Source organism: Drosophila ficusphila, unplaced genomic scaffold (assembly GCF_018152265.1).
Source record: "Drosophila ficusphila isolate 14025-0441.05 unplaced genomic scaffold, ASM1815226v1 contig_636, whole genome shotgun sequence".
Lineage (NCBI taxonomy): Eukaryota > Metazoa > Arthropoda > Insecta > Diptera > Drosophilidae > Drosophila > Drosophila ficusphila.
In genome coordinates, this window is record NW_025064569.1 from 1830660 (window position 1) to 1849982 (window position 19323).

Genomic DNA, 19323 nt, shown 5'->3' on the forward strand with positions numbered 1-19323 from the left:
TATATTGGATCTGGCTTCTACGGATCAAAAGATATATAGATTCAATCTTTATTTTCAATTTTTAAATTAGAAGTTATCGAATAATTTTTACTTTTCAATTTATATAATAAAAATTGAAAATAAAAGTTATTGAGTAATTTTTATATAAAAACTAGCTGACCCGGCAAACGTTGTTTTGACTTTATAATTTCTGTACAAAATTTACTCAGTTTTAGACTTATGTATTATAAAGTCATCCGGAGCGCTGTAAACCATGAGGGAATATAAAAATAACAAAGAGCAAACATTATTTTTAAGTTATTATAATTTACTACTTATACAGGCAGGGTCCGGTTTTCACTTTCACAAGATTCTCTCGTTTTCGTTTTCGAAAACGAGAATTGGTGCTTCCGTTTTCACTTTCACAAGACTTTTTCGTTTTCAAAAACGGGCAAGTTTTTTTTGTCGAAATGAAAAGTAAATGCCTTTTTCTACATTAGATCGGTTCTTAATTGCAAAAAGAAAAAAATAGTTGACTCCTTGGTCTATTGATGTTCATTTAACATCATCAATAGGTCAATCTAATTCGTATTTATTTTTTAAATAATTATTTTCTGACCCCATCTTGATTTCATACATAAAATATTTGCCGTCGGCAGCAACAAATTTCGTTTTGCTAAGGGGCCGATAAATCTATTGCCAAAAGTTATCGACAATGCTGCCGTACTTGTAGTGGAACGAAACACCCACTTAAAAATACTTATAAAATGAAAACGAAGAAAAAATATTTGTAAAGAAAAGTTAAATAAGCTTTTTATAAATAAATATGATTAATTTAGTTTCTTAAATGGCAAAAGTGCAGTAAAAATGTGGTTGAGAATAGTGGAATGAAAACTGCAAAAAAGGTGGCAGCCCCTTATTCTGGGAACAGCTTATTTGAAATTTTGAAAATGTAAGTAAGACAACTTAATTCGTGTATTTAAAACTAAATGCAAAGCTATTGTTTTTAGGGGGAAGCATAAGTCGTCGCTCCAGGACGAAATTATCCTGGATTTCATGAAAGACAAGCCAGATCTGGCCCGGGGCTTTGTCAAAGGAGATCGAGTGGCTGCAGAGGCGAAGTGGGCAGATCTTGCTGGCGCGTTGAACGCAATTGGCCCTCCCATTAAAGACGTTGCAGGATGGAAGAAGGTATGACTATTAATTACTATATAAAAGAAAGCTAATATATCAAAGAAAAATATTCCAGGTTTGGTGCGACTGGAAGTCCAACATCCGAAAGAAGATAGCCAAAAACAAGGCTGAGGCCAGGGCCACTGGCGGTGGTCCTTACTCGCAGCAGGTTATAACGGACGTGGAGGAGGAGGTGGCCAAAATCTGCGGCCTGTACGAAATGGTGGAGGGAGTGGCTGGGCCATCACATGGAGTTTCGCACACCGTGAACCCTGATTTAGAAGGGGAGGAGGAAGAAACCCCAGATAAGGACCCGGTAGCCGAGGAGCCAAGCCGAAAGCGTCGGCGTGGCCCTGAACATGATCTCCAAACCCTTTGCGCAGCACAGCTCGAAGTTCTGTCGCAGTTGAGCAACTCCATGTCCGAGCACTTTCAGAGGATGGAGGCTCTGCAACGGGAGGACATGGAGTTGAAGAGAGAGCTCCTCTCAAAATTCAATGAAATAATTAAAAAACTAGGAGAATAAATAAAATAAGTAAATGTAAAGATGTTTTATTTATATAAACTTGCAGGGTTTTTTTAGATTTTATTCAGAAGTTTGCAGCAGAGGAACAATCAGTATTAAGTTTATACTGGAAGAGACAGAGTCGTCAAAATAAAAGTCCTCAGTAATTGACACATTTCGTCTTCTACAAATGTTGTGCAAGGCACAGCATACATTGACAATATGGCAACAAAAAACTGGCTCGTAATTTAAGCATCGTTGCAGGCAACGGAAACGGCTTTTAAGCACCCCAATTGTCCGTTCGATAATATTCGTGGCTCCTGTATGTCTTAAATTAAAAGTATGCTGATGCGTCCCAATCTCTGTGCTCCTGTAGGGAGTTAAAACGAAACTCTCTAGGAATCCGCCAAAACAAAAAACCCGTTTATAGTCCTGGAAAAATATTCCCTGATGTCGGAGTGGTTCCAAATAAAAGAATCACGGCAGGACCCAGGGTGTGTGGCATCAATGGCGATGATCTCCATATTATAGTTGCAAACCTCAGGAAATAAAAAGGTTTTTACATAACTTCAATTAACAGATTTGACCGATATACTTACCATCATGGCGTTCATGCTGTAATAACCCTTTCTATTAAAGAAAACAGAGGAATTGTTTACAGGCTTCTGAATTTTTATGTGAGTTCCATCCACACAGGCGACTATTTTTGGAAGTTGATACCTTTTGAAGAAGTATTCGGAATATTTCTGCATTTGTTGCCTGGACATCTGAAGGGAAATAGCATCCTTACATAGAAGCCTGTCCATCAACGGAATAAATATGTGCAGAATCTTTCCGAATGTGCTTCGCCCAATGTTTATATGATGGTCCTTGGCCACTGAAAGCTGGTAGCAGCCAGTAGCAAGGTATCGCAACACAGCAGCCAATTGCATTGAGTGTGACAGTGTGGTTACTTTTAAATGTGGCTTGACTGTCTCTAAAATGCTTTTGAAAGTATTTTTGTCAATCCTAAATGATTTAACAAACCTGTAAAATTTTAAGTTACTAGAGGTATTTTAAATATCTGTGAATGAGACTTGCCGATCGTCAGACATATTAAAAACACATGTGTTGGATCTAAGATGTCTCGATTTTCTTAAATCAATCAATTTCTGTTTTCTTCTGGCTTCAAAACAGGCAATTGAAAATATAAAAGGCATTTTTGGCGTTGTTTACTTTTGACCAAAAAAACAATTTAGCAGTTTGAACAGTGAGAAACGATGAAAAAATGAACCGTTCCGATAATGAAACGATGACAAAAAGTTTGTGAAAACCGGAGCACCTAAAACGAAAACGTACGTTTTCGCCCAAAAACGAAAACGAGAAAAAAAAGTGAAAACCGGAGCCTGCCTGACAGTTATATATTATTAATTAAACAATTACGACAGTAACACTATTAAACAGTTTTGCATTTATGTTTCGAACTATTTCTGTTGCTCCGAACGATGTCATTTGAAAGCATGAATTAAATGTTCGAATTGACTTCAGGAACACGTTAGAATCTGGATCCGTGCCGATAAGTAAGCCGTTCAATGGTGCAGGTGGTGTTTCAATTTCTGGTAGTTGCACTTTTCCTGACGCGCAACACATCCCAGCTGGATCATTTTTAAATTTCAGAGCATGACAATGCGGACATTCCTTGTCCATAGCAGCAATTACCACTTTTGAGTGAGCATAATACTCAATATCGGGCTCAAACTGGAATGCTAGACGCAGTAATGAGTTATACGTCATATTCAGGGGCGGATTAAGACAATTTGCCGCCCTAGGCAGTTTTGATTTTGCCGCCCTAGACTGCAGCCTAATTTTTACCTTTATATCATTGTTTTATTGACCTTGTGTTACACGGTTGCATGAATTTCCACATTAGGAATATGGGTTTAATCAAAGAAGCAGGTAGTGATGGTTCAGAATTCTTTATTAATATCACCTTTTGTGTCAGTTGTACATATTAACATAAGTATTTGTATATCTGTGCGTTTGTTCGTTTATTTGGCTTATGTGTTCTTACGTCGTGCTTTACGAATCGCAAAATCAGAAATGATTGCATCGCATTCTACCTCATGTAAAACTTCCGCTTCTATTGTCAACAAAGCCAAAGAATTCAAGCGATTTTGTCCAATAGTTGATCTAAAGTAATTTTTAACTCGTTTCAAACAAGAAAACGATCTCTCACCGCTGCAGTTTGTGATAGCCATGGAAAGGAAAATTCTGTAAGCAATGTCGACATTAGGAAACACTTCGGCAAGATCTTTACATCTGAAAAAGTTGAAAGTTTCAATAGGTGTGTGTGTTTTCAAACCCAGATCACATTCAAGATATGCTTTGAAATGAATCAATTCATCATCCAAACAACTTTCCAAATCTTCATTGAATGCTTCTTGCAAAGCTTTTGCTTTTTCACGGATTTCCACATTATTCATGTTTTTCAAATCAATCAAAACAGAGAACTTATCGCAAACTTCTTCATATTTTTGGCACCTTTCACGTAATTCAAATAATAAATTGTCAAAGATGACATTGTACGTGTTGACTCTGAAGTCATCTTTTCCAAGCAATGTTACCTCCTCTGTTCCTGTTTCATCTTCATAAATTTTCCGACGTTTAACCCTGCCTTGAAGTGTTTTGTATTCTTGGTTGACTGACAACTCGAATGCTTTTTTTCAAAAAAGTCAAAATCATCACGTGCATCACGTGCATCACTTGCAACTTTTATAAGACTTTGATACAATTGAACTACTTCATTCAGGTTGGTAAGCGTGGATTGTAATTTTTTGCTCACAGCATTGAATTTGGAAAGTAAAAAACTCCAAAAAGATTGCATAAAAGCTGTTTCAAGCAATTCGAAACGAGTCCTAATACCTTTGGCTTCATTTCGTGTAACAGCTTTTTGTGAAAGATCGTTTTCTATGTAATACAAAGCTTGAAGTATTTCAGTATATACTGATCGAGAGTGCGAACGGCATCGTTGCGAGCTGACCAACGTGTTAATGAAAGAGATTTCACAGTAATTTTCTAAGATTTCTTGCAGTAAGATTGGAGAATATCCCAACGACTCGTAGATGCTGAGAAAAAGTTATATAAACTTTGAAGATCATTAAAAAAAGCAGCAGCTGTGGAACTACTTTCAACTGCGTGATTTCCAACTAAATTAAGCGAATGAGCTGCACAGGGAACATATTCAGCGTATTCGTTACGATTTTTGATCAATTGTTGCAATCCCGCATAAATACCGGACATATTTCGGGCTGTGTCATACGACTGACCTCGACAATCTTTGATATCAATTTGTAAATCACCCAAAGTAGAAATTACAACATTTTCCATTTCGACAGCCTTGTGGCCCGCATTTTGTAAAAATTTCACGAAACGCTCTACTGGCATACCGTCTTTTTTCACGTAACGCAGTAAAAGACACAGCTGATCCACATGTGAAATGTCAGGTGTGGAATCAACAATGATAGAGTAATATTTTGCACATTTGACCTCTTGAATGATTACATTTAATACCTTATCAGCTAATATTTGGATGAACTCTTCGCAAATTGTTTTGGACAGATAACTGGTACTACCGATGCCTTTATTTCCAAGTTTCGAAATATGCTCTTTCAAAAATGGATCGAATTCGGCTATCAATTCTAAAAGCATCAAATAGTTTCCGTTGTGAAAAGAACCAAACTTTTCTTCGTGCCCTCTAAAAGGCAATCCACGTGAAGCTAAACTCTTAATGACAGCGACGACTCGTTTCAAAACATTTTTCCAGTAACCTATTTCTTTGTCATATTCTGCGAGCAGAGTTTTGTCGATTCGACCAAAAGCACTCGCTCTATCTTTCAAAGTTTTCAAAGAAGTTTGATGCTTTTCAGAATTTTCATGTTGACTCATTCTTACGCCCGCATTTTTCCAATCACTGAATCCATCTTTTTCACAGAAAGCAGATTGACCGCCAAAAAGAAGGCATGGAGCACAATATACCGATCCTTTGCTTCCAGAATATACTAACCAGACACGGGAAGTTTTTTCACCATTCGCAAGTTTTCTTTCGAACATGGATGAATTTAAAGACCGCGTTATATTATTGTTCACTCTTTTTGACTGCGAAAAATCCAGATGTTCATTTCTCTTATAATTATACTTAGCGATATGATCACGTAATTCGTCATTTATAAGCCATTCCGCAGGGTCATCGCTGAATAAAAATTTCGACTTGTTATGAACGTCTGATGCTATCTCTTCCGTAGATTCTGAAAAAATTGTTCAAATGTTTATGTATGTTATGTACTTTTTAATCTGCGCACAAATTTTTTTAAACAAAAATACAGAAAATCTAGAAACCAGGAGTATAACCTTAAATCAATTATAATGAGAAAAGAATTTAAAAAAAATAGTAAATTATAGAGGAACAAAAATTCATGGAATTCGAAACTTTAATTTACCTGCGAAATCTGTTGTTTCTTCAGAAATTTGGCTTTTTTCAGCAACGGTCAAACTACTCGAACTACCCGCATCACTTTGACTTCCGTGAAGCGTGAAATACGAGGAGATTTTTTTGGTTTTTGCTATAACCTCGTCATCTTTTATTTTTCTTTTTGCGGCTTGCTTGCGATATTCGGCACCGCTTAATCGATTTCGCCCGTCACTCATTTTTATTGAAAGTTAAAAAATAACTGTTCTCTTTATCGATATACATATTGATCTTTCAATTCAAATTGATGAAAGCTTAAAAGAAATTTTTATGTGATTGCGCGATATTGCACATATGTCTTCACAACAATAACACGAGCCTGGTCACATCGGGAGCGTACCTTCGCGAATTGGCGCAAAGATGGCTGCCGCGAACGCGCGGGAAATTCAAACGCACGGTAATTTTCGGTTATAATGATTGTGCGTTTTGAATTTCCGCTTGTTCGCGGCAGCGAAAAGAAGTATATTGAACAATATGTTAGAGTTGAAGACCTTAGAGTAAAAATTGTTTGTGTCTATTAAAAAGTAGTATTTTATGTAGTGTTAACAGTCGAAATTTGCCGCCCCTAAAAATTTGCCGCCCTAGGCAGCTGCCTATATTGCCTATATGGTTAATCCGCCACTGAAGACAACTTAATTTACCGATCGTCAGACATATTAAAAACACATGTGTTGCATCTAAGATGTCTCGATTTTCTTAAATAAATCAATTTCTGCCTTCTTTTGGCATCAAAAAACAGGCAATTGAAAATATAAAAGTCATTTTTTCGCGTTGTTTACTTTTGACCAAAAAAAGTCAGCTGTTTGAACAATTCCGATAACGAAACGATGACAAAAAGTTTGTGAAAACCGGAGCACCTAAAACGAAAACGTACGTTTTCGCCCAAAAACGAAAACGAAAAAAAAAGTGAAAACCGGAGCCTGCCTGATAATCTTTAAATATTAGTAAATAACGGCACATACATTTCAATTGGGGGCAACCGGGGGAAATACTTAAAACTGTACATAAACATTGAAACACAGCACAAATTTTTTATATATGTATTTATCTGTACAAGTAAAGTATATACAGTCAGCGCCACAAAAAAAGCCGCACTTTAAAGGTTTACGAATTTTCAACTTTCAGGGCCTGTTGTTTCATTATATGATTGCGGATTCGCCCAATTTTTTTTTCAACAAGTTAACTTATGATATGTTAATAAAAGTGCATACCAATTTTTATTTGAAATTTGTTTTTAATATTAAAAAAATGTTTTTTTTTGGTTTCACCCTAGTTTTAACGACTTTTCACTATTATGGCAAACTTAAGGAAACAAATCATAAAACTTATAATAATGAAAAAATTTAACAAAAACTTTGTTTTTCCAATTGAACACCTTACTAACTATAACAAAAATTTTAATTCTGGGCAATTTAACAATAGGCATATTTTTTTAATTTAGCTTAATACTTAGAAATGCCGCTTTTGGCCTTAATTACAGATTTTACCCTATTGGGCATAGAATCGTAAATGGAACACAAATATTCCTTCTTTATATCGTGTATCCATACTTTTTCTATAATATGTGTTAGCTCCTCCATAGTTTTGGGCTTTCGCTTTCTTATTTTGGCACCCATATAGGCCCAAACATTCTCGATTGGATTAAGGTCTGGGCTGTTTCCTGGCCAATCTAAGGACTTAATGTCCAATTCTTCCTTCAAATTTGTTATCTTTAGATAGAAAAATGTTAAATTCAACTGAAAAAGTTGTTTTGATAATAATCGGACACTGAGTAACTCACAGATCGCGCTCGATGGCAAGGTACAGAATCATCCTGAAAAATGGGTTCATCTTCTTCTTCACTTATGGACTCAATGCTAGGCACAACTCCTCTTAAAATTATTTCTTTGTATTTTTCTGCATTGACCATACCCTAAACCATTAAAATTGATTCCGTTTTATATTTGGATATGCATCCCCATACCATAACATACGGTGAATGCTGTGGCTATGCAGCAATTTTCAGAATAACGTTCCCCACGTCTATGGCGCACCTTGAGGATTCCATCAGATCCAATGAGATTAAATTTGGACTCATCTGAAAAAAGCACTCTTGACCAATCAGAAGCAGTCCAATTTTCCTTGTCCTTCGCCCAGTTTAGACGATTTTTTTTCATTCGCGGATTCAAAAGTGGCTTTTTTGCAGGTGATCTTGCGAGCATTCCCATAGAGTTAAGCCGACGTTGAACAGTTCGCTCCGAAATATCTTTTGAAAACTGTTCATGTAGCTCAGATCTTATCTGCGCTGCAGTTTTGAAACGATCCTGCAGGCTCGTTCTCATAATAAAACGATCTTCACGTGACGTGGTGTATTTTTTTTCACCTGTCCCTTTTTTTCCTTTTTATTTCATCTGTCTCACGATATTTTTTTAAAAAACGACGCACTGAGCTTTCATTGAAATGTGTTTCAGCCGCTATTTGCCGATTTGACACATTTTGTTTAGCCAATAAAATAATTTTTTCTTTATCGCGATCAGTGAACTGCTTTTGCTTTGGCATGATTTTACAGGGGTCTTTACAAAAAAAATTCTACCAAAAGCAACTTAAGCAACAGCGCTCTTCAAATGACGAAATTATGTCGAAAATAGTCAAGGGAAACCCGCCTAAAAAAATAATGCCCAGAGAATAAAATTTAGAGGAACCCCAGCATAGTGACTGCACAATTTCCAAATTTTTTTAAGTGCAGCTTTTTTTGTGGCGCTGACTGTACCATTAAATACAATATCCTTTCCAATCGTTTTTGGTTTAAAAGCGTTTTATAATATATTTAAGACTTTTCAATTTTGTGTGTGCACTCCACTGCGGACAAATTGAAAATGCATAAAAATAAGTTAGCTTTTGTCATTCTATTTGTAGAAAGTCCCTTTAAAAAATTCTAGCAGACTATATTACGTCGTAAATTTTTGTACAATCAGCTTATAGTAAAACCGGTTTTCGCTATAATAGCTCAAAATCAATTTTTTATTTTTAGCCTATGGCAGCGACCACTTTACGATGGCTCTTTAAAGCTATTGTTTATCGACTAAGTCGTATGCCCTTTTATTGCTATATTAGACTTATTAATTCGTTACCTGTGACATCTGTGATGCCTGTGACGCTACAAAAGTAAGCCGATAGGGTTAGCAAACGAGGCCATATTTTCCCGATCCTATGAAATTTCTGTTCAGGGGCTATCCATAAACCTCGTGACGCCAATTTTTGGCTAGATCACATTCTTGAATTTCAGAATTATCTGGAGGCAAATATTCGCTCACTACAGGAAAATTGTCAATTGCAGTCTCACCAGCGAAAGCAAATTTTTCTTCTTCTTTTTTTGTATCGATTGTTTTTCCACTTTTATTCAAATGAATCCTGTGAAACAAGGTATTCAAGTTTAAATTATATTTATTCGTTGCGTTTCAATTTTGTGTTTTATGGCGCGTCTACTTTTCAATTCACTCTTTTTCTTTCTCATTAGTGTCATCATAGAGGTGGAGAACTATCGATGGCGCTATCGACACTATCGATGGTTGGCCGCTATCGAGCCGCAATCGATAGTGTCACACACGTTCGATAGTGACCCAACCACTATCGATGGTGTTTATGTCCAATCTGTAAAAGGAAACCTTTGCCAAATTGTCATTGATATTTTAGGAAGTGTCGGATGTATCAATAACATGTGATTTGTGGACATCGAGTGCCAATGCCAGTTTTTTGACAGTGACGTGTCATTTTATTTATAACTATGAACTAAAAACAGCGTCTTTGGCTACAAAAAAAACTGTTAAACTTAACAAATCACTGTTCGCAAAACATTGCAAATACTTTGCGAAATATTTTAATAGATTGAACATTTTAACTAAGACGGTGTGCATTGTAACTGATAATGCCAGCTCCCTGCTTAAAGCATGTGAAATGTTGCAAATTCGAAATCTGCCATACTTTGCGCACACAATCAACTTAGTTATGCAAGATGCATTCAAAGTTGATGACGCAGTCATAAAAGATTGGTTTACTAAGTGCAAATCAATAGTGAGATTTTTCAAACAAAGCACGATTGCTAACGAAAAATTTAAATTGCCATTGCCAAAGTCCTATTAGGAACAAAAAATGCACCTTAGCCATTTACTGCTGAGGAAATACTTGTGCTAAAGCATATAGAAAAAATGTTGTCTTTCTTCCAGCAAGTGAAAAAATTTCTGGTGGAAAGTATGTAACCATATCACTTATCATACCCATGGCATATGGACTTTTCCGCAAAATCGAAAGTGTTTCACCTCTGCTACAAACTTTGCAAGGAAAAACTATCCAAAACATATTAATAAAATCAACAAAGAAACGCCTTTCCATTGTTTTCAGCACGCTTTAAACGCTGAACAAGCATCAGTCTTTTTTGAAATCGAACTGGCAAATTCTTCAATCAAAGAGACCTCAAATAATCTGACCATTTCACCGGGCACAAGTGCCCAGGAAACATTATTTAATTTTTTGGGTAAGCGATCAAATAGCAAAGTCGGAAACGCACGAGTGGATGCTATCCTTATTAAAAGGCAATATCTGGAGAGGGCAATTGCCCACTGTGGCCCAATGTGGACCCACTGTTATGGATTAAGGTATAATCGAAAACAAATTATAAATTATCAATATTTACATATTTTACTTTTATTCCAGGTGAATCAAACTGATTTCCCTTCATAAAAGGCCTGTTTTGCAAATACCTTTGCATTCCTGCTACATCCTTAGAATCGGAAAGAGCGTTCAGCAAGGCAGGGCAAATTGTTTCTGAGAGAAGCACCCGGCTCAAAGAGGAAAATATTAACATACTCTTATTTTTAAATCAAAATTTTTGGTAAAAATAAAACAATTTTAATGTCGGAGGATAGTATCGGTGAATATCGATGGCACTGTCGACACTATCGAGGGTTCGAGAAAAACAATCGTCGGCTATCGATGGCGCCGACTATCGATAGTTCTCCACCTCTATGTCATCAGAGCTTTACAGTAAAAATAATCGATAATTTTAATATAATAATAATATACAATGCATCTAATCAATATATAATGCATCTAATGCAATATACAATGCATCTAATCATGCTTGACAAACGGTGAATCCCTGTTGCCACAACTCTTGCGTCCACGTTGAAAATGAAAATTTGTTTTACGGAACCATTTTTGACTTTAGCTATGTCATCGAACACTGATCAAGTCTACATTTTTCGGAATTTCAATACATGGGATAGGGCGGTTGATGAAGAGTGTGTTCCTGATCTTACAGCTACATAAGTGATCCTGAGTATCTAACTGCTTTCGAATTCCCAAACATATTTCCTTCGATCTGAATACCGGCATAGACTGATGGAATGAGCTTGTGGGATGGCGCGACTACCCAATCATGGTCTGGTAGACGTATCGAATACTCCATATGCATCAGAAGAGGGCTTTGTTTGTTGGCAGCTATTAAAACGAAGAGATTTAAAAAAATCTTTGGACGTCGAATAGTATCATTATGATTCTGCTTTATAATGATTATAGCTAGTATATAATGAACTAAAAAGGTGGATAAATGAATTACCAGTACCAACGCGTATGTGTGCTTTATCATCTTGGCTAAGAAAAAAACTTTTCTCGGTCCCAGAAAAGATGCTAGTTGCACTGAGCCTTTGCCAGCGTCATTGTGACCCTTATGCAAATTAGTTTGTGCCCTTGGTAATATTACAGGTACAGTATTCACATACCTCTTTCCTTCAGGCGTATTACCATTTTTATTTTTGGAAACAATCTTTACTAACATCCACTTCTGCTAGTTGGATATTCGGCCGGCCATTTGGCCGGATATCCGGCCGCCGAATATCCGACCGTTGAAACTTCGCAAAACTTAGTCGTTTGCGTAGACGTCGCGCGAACGATCGGGTGGACTCGGTTCGATTTGAGTCTTTTCGTTAATGAGTGAAGTTACAATAATACTACCTTGTATAATTGTATCATGGTTGTATCATTCATTGACGTCAATTGCATGCAGTGCAGACACGTGCGTGCTTGTTTTTCGGTTATCTTTTTATTTGTGCTCTCAATAAATTAAAAAGATTAGCAAAGAGAAATTGGTAAAAAAAACATCACCTTAATGGGAATACTTTGCCATAAGCAGTAAAAATAATAAGCTAGATCTTTGTTTACTATGCAATGTTTACTTTTCTCGTGGCGGCGAAGGGAAAAAAGCAGGTATGTACATATCTAATAATAAATGCAATAATTTTAATATCGAGTAAAATAGTACCTTGCAAGTTTCGTAAAATATTCAATATTTATTACATTACGAAGTTACAGAAGAAATAGTGAGCAAGCATCAAGCAGGTATAGGGGAATGTTGTCAGGGTTGGGCCATGTTTTGACCTATGTCCATAACTTCTGAACCAATGACAATTCAGAATAAGTTTATACATTTTTGGAAAGGTACAAGCAAGAGGAAGTGTTCACCAAAAATAGAGAACAAAAAAACAAAATCAAAAAAAGTTATAGGCGTTTGAAAAAAAAAAAAATGTAGTCAGCGTTGGGCCATGTAGTCAGGGTTGGGCCACCTTCAGAAAATCGTTGACAATATCGTAACGTGGTGGAATAAAATTGAATTCAGGTTTATCTGACATTATTTTGTTCATTTTTTTAATTATTTGGGATTTTACAGTAGGGGAGCATGGGGCATTGTCGACACTTTTTTTCAAAGTCGTTTTTTCATAGTGAAAATATATTTTTTGTTAATGTAATGCATATCGTCGTATTCGAAAAAAATCTGGCTAATAACATTCAAAAAGTTTTTTGGTCTATTAACAAGGCGGTGAGTGTGGTAACCAAAAATCTGAAGTGTTGTCAAATTCAGAAATTGAAAAATCGTGGGGTAAAGTCGACACCCCCTGGGGCAAAGTCGACACATACCTGAAACTCGAAGAAAATGAACACAAAATCATCAGGTATCAAAATTTATTCGTCAATAAGTAAAATGTTTACAAAATACAGCCATCTACCCATCACTTTCTTTTCAGCCAATCAATTAATGTTCCTCGGGGAATGTCATATTTTTCAGCTGCCTTTTTTACAGCTAAGCATTCCGATCGTACTGCGTGGATGGCCGTTATGATATTTTCCACGCTTACGGGAACCGTTTTCCTTTTATAATTGCATACCATCGGTCGGCAAACGTATCAAAGTTGACCAAAATTCTGCAACGCATTCAATTTTGTTCAGTACACAAAGGCAAACACGCTTTAATGTCGGTGTCGACTTTTCCCCACATACATAGTGTCGACAATGCCCCACACGACATTTTTGCAAACAAGTTACATAAAAATCATGATAATTTAATAAAATTTTATGACGAGTGTCATTTATATCTTCTGTGAACTCTACTGAATAAAGCCAACATACCTTGATAACTCTTCGCAATGCACAATTCTTAAAAAACCAAACTTCACACGATCGGAAAATTTTACTTTTGTGTGCCAAAAACACATGTGGCGTAATAACAAATTTTCCATAACTCAGAATGCCACCAAACTTCGTTGGTAATGTGGGGCTCTTAGGATCTACATTCGGTAAAAAAATTACGTCGATATGATTTATAGTTTTTTTTTTAAGAACGGGTGTCGACTTTACCCCACTGTCGACAATGCCCCATGCTCCCCTAAATAAAAAATTATTCAGAGTTGTTTTTTCGTTTGTAGCGAGAAACACTAAAGAAAAAGATAAAAATGATTCATCTTCTTTCAATCCATCGAAATATTTTTTTAAGAAAATCTATTTAATTTATTTTGCATATTTTTGCTACAAAAAACTTAAATATTACAACAAAAATCGAAAATACACGAATAAAATGTAAAAATTATGATGGCCCAAGCCTGACTACACAAGTGGCCCAACCCTGACGACATGCGGTATTAATCTATTATGGTATGATATAGCCAAACTATATCTCACAATGAAACTATATCTTAGTATTTTGTAAAAAAATAACTATATAACGTATTTTTATGCTCACCTTGCGGATGACATGTTGTTTTCTTGTGATATTTTTCGGCCAGGTAAAAAAAACTTTTTCGAGCACTTTTTCTTCACGGAGCAACGACGCGTAGAAGAATGAAATCCCGAAATAAGTAGTCACGTGGAAAGTTTCGAGTGACCGATAGAAGTTTCTAGACACCCACAAACAGATTGTTCTAGAACGAATATTCGAAATATTGAGATGTCCCGACCCTGACAACGGCCCAACCCTGACAACATTCCCCTACATATAAAACCAAAACTTTGATGTGCGTTTTTTTCCATGTTGCCTAATTGGCGGGAAAGATAGGAAAATGTCTTGTCGAAACGAGACAAAAGATATTGTATCAGCATTAAATTCTCTTCTTGTTTAATGTAAAAAACCCTAAAAAAAAGTTATGATTAACCCTGGTTTTCAGCAACCTAAAGTGAAATTTTTATTACAGAAGAAGAAATTTTTTTTAAGTTGCGAAAAATTATTGAATTTTTTTTCTTTTTCTTCTTTTTTTAATTGTAACTTATTGATTATTTATTTACGAGTATCTAGTTGTAAGACACATATTATTTTAAGTAAAGATAATGATTTATGTTATGTATAGTAGTATTTATATGGTAGACCTACTTATTTTATCTTTATTTATTTATACCTAACTATGTCACTTATTCTAGGTACTTCTGCTATAAATAATCATTTAAAATCGAAACATCCAGTTAAATTTAGTGCTTTGAATAAAGACAAGGACGCTTTCAAGCCTACTACAGTTTCTTTAGCCATCTTCAGTCATTGTTGCCATTTAAGCTTATTTCAAGCTAGATTTAGCATATTTTAAAATGAAATAGCTTGAGAAATACTTGAAATGCATATAGCTGAAAATCTGGCTTATTTCAAATTTCATTTAGCTAATTTCGGCTTAAAAAAATTTATAACAAAACATGTTTTGTTTTTCGATTGTATTATAATTTTTGGTAATTTTTATCGGTAATTTGGACAAAAGTCATATTTGCTGTTGGTATTTTTTTGTTGGTATAGAGTTTTAGTTAGAAGTTTTGATGTACAAGGATGCTGGCCAAAACAAAGCTTTCGAGCAACTGGCGTTATTTGCTTTGCATATGTGTACTTACACTGCCATAGGCGAATGCTGCGGTTGAGAGGGTATTCAGCCAAATGAACATCTAAAAACAAAGTTGCGCAACAAAATGTGTTTAAAAAGCTTGAACGCAATATTAAGAATAAGATTTGTTTTTGAAATTTTAAATTCTTTAAAATATACTAAGTATTTTTTGTTTAATGTTATAGATATGGACTGCGACGTTATGGCAAATGTTGCCATGACTACCAACTTCCAACGAAATACATCGCCTTAGTTCAATCATCCGCTAAATATATGGAATGTAATGATGAAGCTGATGAAATTATTTCTTTACTACAATAGTTATATAAATATCATATCAATATCGTATCAATAAAAGTAAAAAATCAACTATTTTAATGTTATCCATGGTTAGCTTATTTTTAGCTTTTTTTAATTTTTAGCTTATTCTAGCTTATTTTTTTCATCAATCTAGCTTATTTTATCTCTCAAAATCTGACAATGACAGAATCCTACGAAAGGAAATTGGTCTGGGATATAAATGATGCTAAAGCGATAAAGTACCATTACTTACACTACTGGCCAAAATAATAAGTACACCCGTGTACGGTTTCTTTAACTTCTCGTAAAACTTTTTTAATGATCATAAAGAAAACCTCAATTTTACTTATAGCATTTATATATATATAAGATTATAAAAATAGTTAACATAGGCATTTTTCAATTCATTTATAAAGTTTGTGGTTGATTATATCTAAAAAACATAAAAAATGTCCACAATTCTTCGGCATTTCGAAAAGTATTTGTGCCGATACGACGTTTTAGGTGCTCCCATAGGTTCTCTATCGGATTTAAATCCGGAGACTGGCTTGGCCAACTCATAATATTTACTCCGTTTTCGGTAAACCAAGCCTTGACCAGCTTTGAGGTGTGTTTTGGGTCGTTGTCTTGTTGAAAGACCCATCTCAAAGGCATGTTTTCCTCAGAATATGGTAGCATAACATCAGCGAGTATGCTTTTATACCCAAATCGGGTCATAACATCAGTTATGCGATGTATCGGACCAACGCCATGCCAAGAAAAACAGCCCCAAACCATTATGCATCCGCCTCCGTGCTTAACGGTCTTCTTCGTGTACCTGGGGTCGAATTCTTTACCTTTTGGGCGTCGTACATAACGTCTAGAGTCGTTACCAAAAAGGTTTATTTTTGTTTCGTCGCTCCATAACACATTGTTCCATTTTTTAGAACCTTCTGGTCCAGACCATGCCAAATGATTTTGTGCAAACTGGCGCCTCATCTGTAAATTTTTTTTCCGAAGTAAAGAAACTTTTCTGGCTATATGTCCTGTTAGGCCGGCACCTTTAAGTCTGCGCCGAACCGTTCGAGATGATATTTCATTGCCGATTTCAGCGGCAATGGACTTGGAAGACATAAAGGGATCCTTTTTTGCCAGACTGACGATGCGGGTGTCCGTCGTTTGGGAAGATTTCTTCTTTCTTCCTCGTTTTTCGGTAGGATCTTTCGATTTTAAGGCATTCTGAACAAAACACACCGAGCGTCCAAGGCTTGTCGCAATTTCTCGTAGGCTTTTTCCTTCTTGTTGAAGATTCAAGGCAATCTTCTTTTCTTCCGGGGTACAATGCTTTTTTCGGCCCATCTAATGAATTTTTTGTAACCCAAATTTACTTAAAATGCAACAAATCATTAAAAATCAACATACCGTAGTCCAATTCTAAACTTAATCCTTTCAAATTTGTGAATAATGGATGTGTACTTATTATTTTGACCAGACCAAAAACGACCATCCAGAACAAATTTAGGCTTAGCACAGGATAAATGGGGTTCCCCTTTTTCATTTTTGATTTAAATGTTTTACAACACTATAATCTTTCAAAATATAATCAACTAGCAGCCCTGCATTCGATTGCTTTCAAGCTATGGCTCAAGAAATGATACCTATACCTATGTACTTATTATTTTGGCCAGTAGTGTAGTAGCCGAAATGATTTCACTCGACAACGAACCATTGTCCATAGTGGAAATAACCGGATTTATCAGGCTCTTAGAACAAGCTTCTGACTATGACAGAATCCTACGAAAGGAAATTGGTCTGGGATATAAATGATGCTAAAGCGATAAAGTACCATTACTTAGTAGCCGAAATGATTTCACTCGACAACGAACCATTGCCCATAGTGGAAATAACCGGATTTATCAGGCTCTTAGAACAAGCTTTACCCCGCTATAAACTGCCAGTCCGGACTAATATTACCCAAAAAATCGTTCCTGATATGTATGACAGAATTTACGAGAAAATTAGGCGTAACATTTCGAGTGCCTTCGCTATTTCAGTGACATCTGACATATGGATATGCTTACACAATAATGCTAGCTTTCTGCGCTTCACAGCTCATTGGATATCATATGATTTTAAACTAGAACACAGAGTTCTTGAAATGAAGCCTTTCCCAGGTTCACACACAGGAGAAAATGGAACTCAACAATGTCGCAAACCGATATTGAGCACACTAAAATACATTTGTACATTTATGATAGTGGTGCCAATATGGTGAAGGGTGTTCGTTTGGCTAAATACGATTCTGCTAGATGTTTTATACATACGCTTCAAAGAACCATAAACGAGTCGTTCAAAATCCAGACTGAAGTAACAGCCACAATTGCTGCTGGAAGGCGACTTGTGACGCACTTCAATCACTCAGGTCTAGCTCAAGAAAAACTGCTGACGATCCAGAAAGAGCTAAGTCTACCCGAGCATATGTTAGTGCAAGACATAGCACTAGGTGGAATTCCACTTTTTACATGATTGAGCGTTTGTTAGAACAGAAGCGGGCCATATCATTGTATGTTGCTGATCACGATGTGCTCATAAATTTGACAGCTCAACAGTGGAGTTTAATTGAGCAGTGTACCATTTTATTAAAGTCCTTAGAAAAAATTACTAAAATAACAAGATCAGAATTATCATGCGTGTCGGAAGTTATACCACACGTTACTGCTTTAAAAAAATACTCAGATAAAACTGAAACCGAGCAAAGAACTCCTGATTTATCACTTATGCGAGCTTCGTTAAAAGCTGAGTTAGAAATTCGTTTTACCTCCATAAGTCAAGACCCAAACTACTTGACTGCAACTTACCTAGACCCTAGATTCAATGCAAACTACTTGAAAATTACTACAGCAAAAGCTCGCAAGGAGATCTTATTGGAATATTTAAAAATGTCTTGTGAAGAGTCTTCACGTAGCAGTTCATCTTCAACACCGGCTAAAAAGAGTAGAGGAGAGTAGACAGAGCCAGCTGTATATTGCAAAGCTCATGAGACATTTTGGGACTGCAAATTAAAACAGCACTGACCAGGTGCAACTTGTAAAAAGAATACCGGCCGAATACCGGATAGCTACGAATTGCCCGGATAGATATCCGGCCGATTAAATAAAATTAATTACATAAATAAAGTTCAAATAAATAAAAAAAATGTAATCCGGTCTTACATTGGTTTAGTCACTGAAAATAGCGTTCCTTTCAGTGTGCTTAATTCTGGTAATATGCGCAATATATTTGACCCCATATGTCAAGGTATTAAAGAGAAAAGTGGAAAAAACTTTATATTAGATGGAACCAAGTGCACGTGGCGGAAAACCTGAAATACATAAAGAATGTAAAAATAGGCTTATCTCTTAAAAAATAGATAGTGCAACGCGGCTTTAACGAAATATATTCGGCATCAGTGCTTGATTCATCAGCTCAGATGAAATAAAATCGCGAATTCTTGGAATGGTGGAACTCAGAGGAGCTGGCTCAGTACTGCTAAAAATCTTGCTAGGGAAACTATTTCTGTTTTCGACAAATACGAAATAGCACAGAACCAAATTGTATTAATAACATCGGATAACGGGGTAAATATGATAAAAACCTCAAAATTCTTTTTCGCAAATGCATATGAGCGATAATGATATGGACGAAGCCAGCATTGAACAAAATATGGAGTATATGAAGAAAAT

At 35.9% G+C, this 19323-nt stretch overlaps 1 protein-coding gene across 1 annotated transcript; it reads right to left on the minus strand.

Annotated features, from left to right (window-relative positions):
• Positions 1-1738: 1738 nt before the first annotated feature.
• LOC122320572 (putative nuclease HARBI1) lies at positions 1739-2856 on the minus strand. The gene is given in 4 exon segments (XM_043208763.1): positions 1739-2055; positions 2058-2196; positions 2257-2683; positions 2738-2856. Coding segments are annotated over 4 exon segments (1002 nt in total).
• Positions 2857-19323: the final 16467 nt, after the last annotated feature.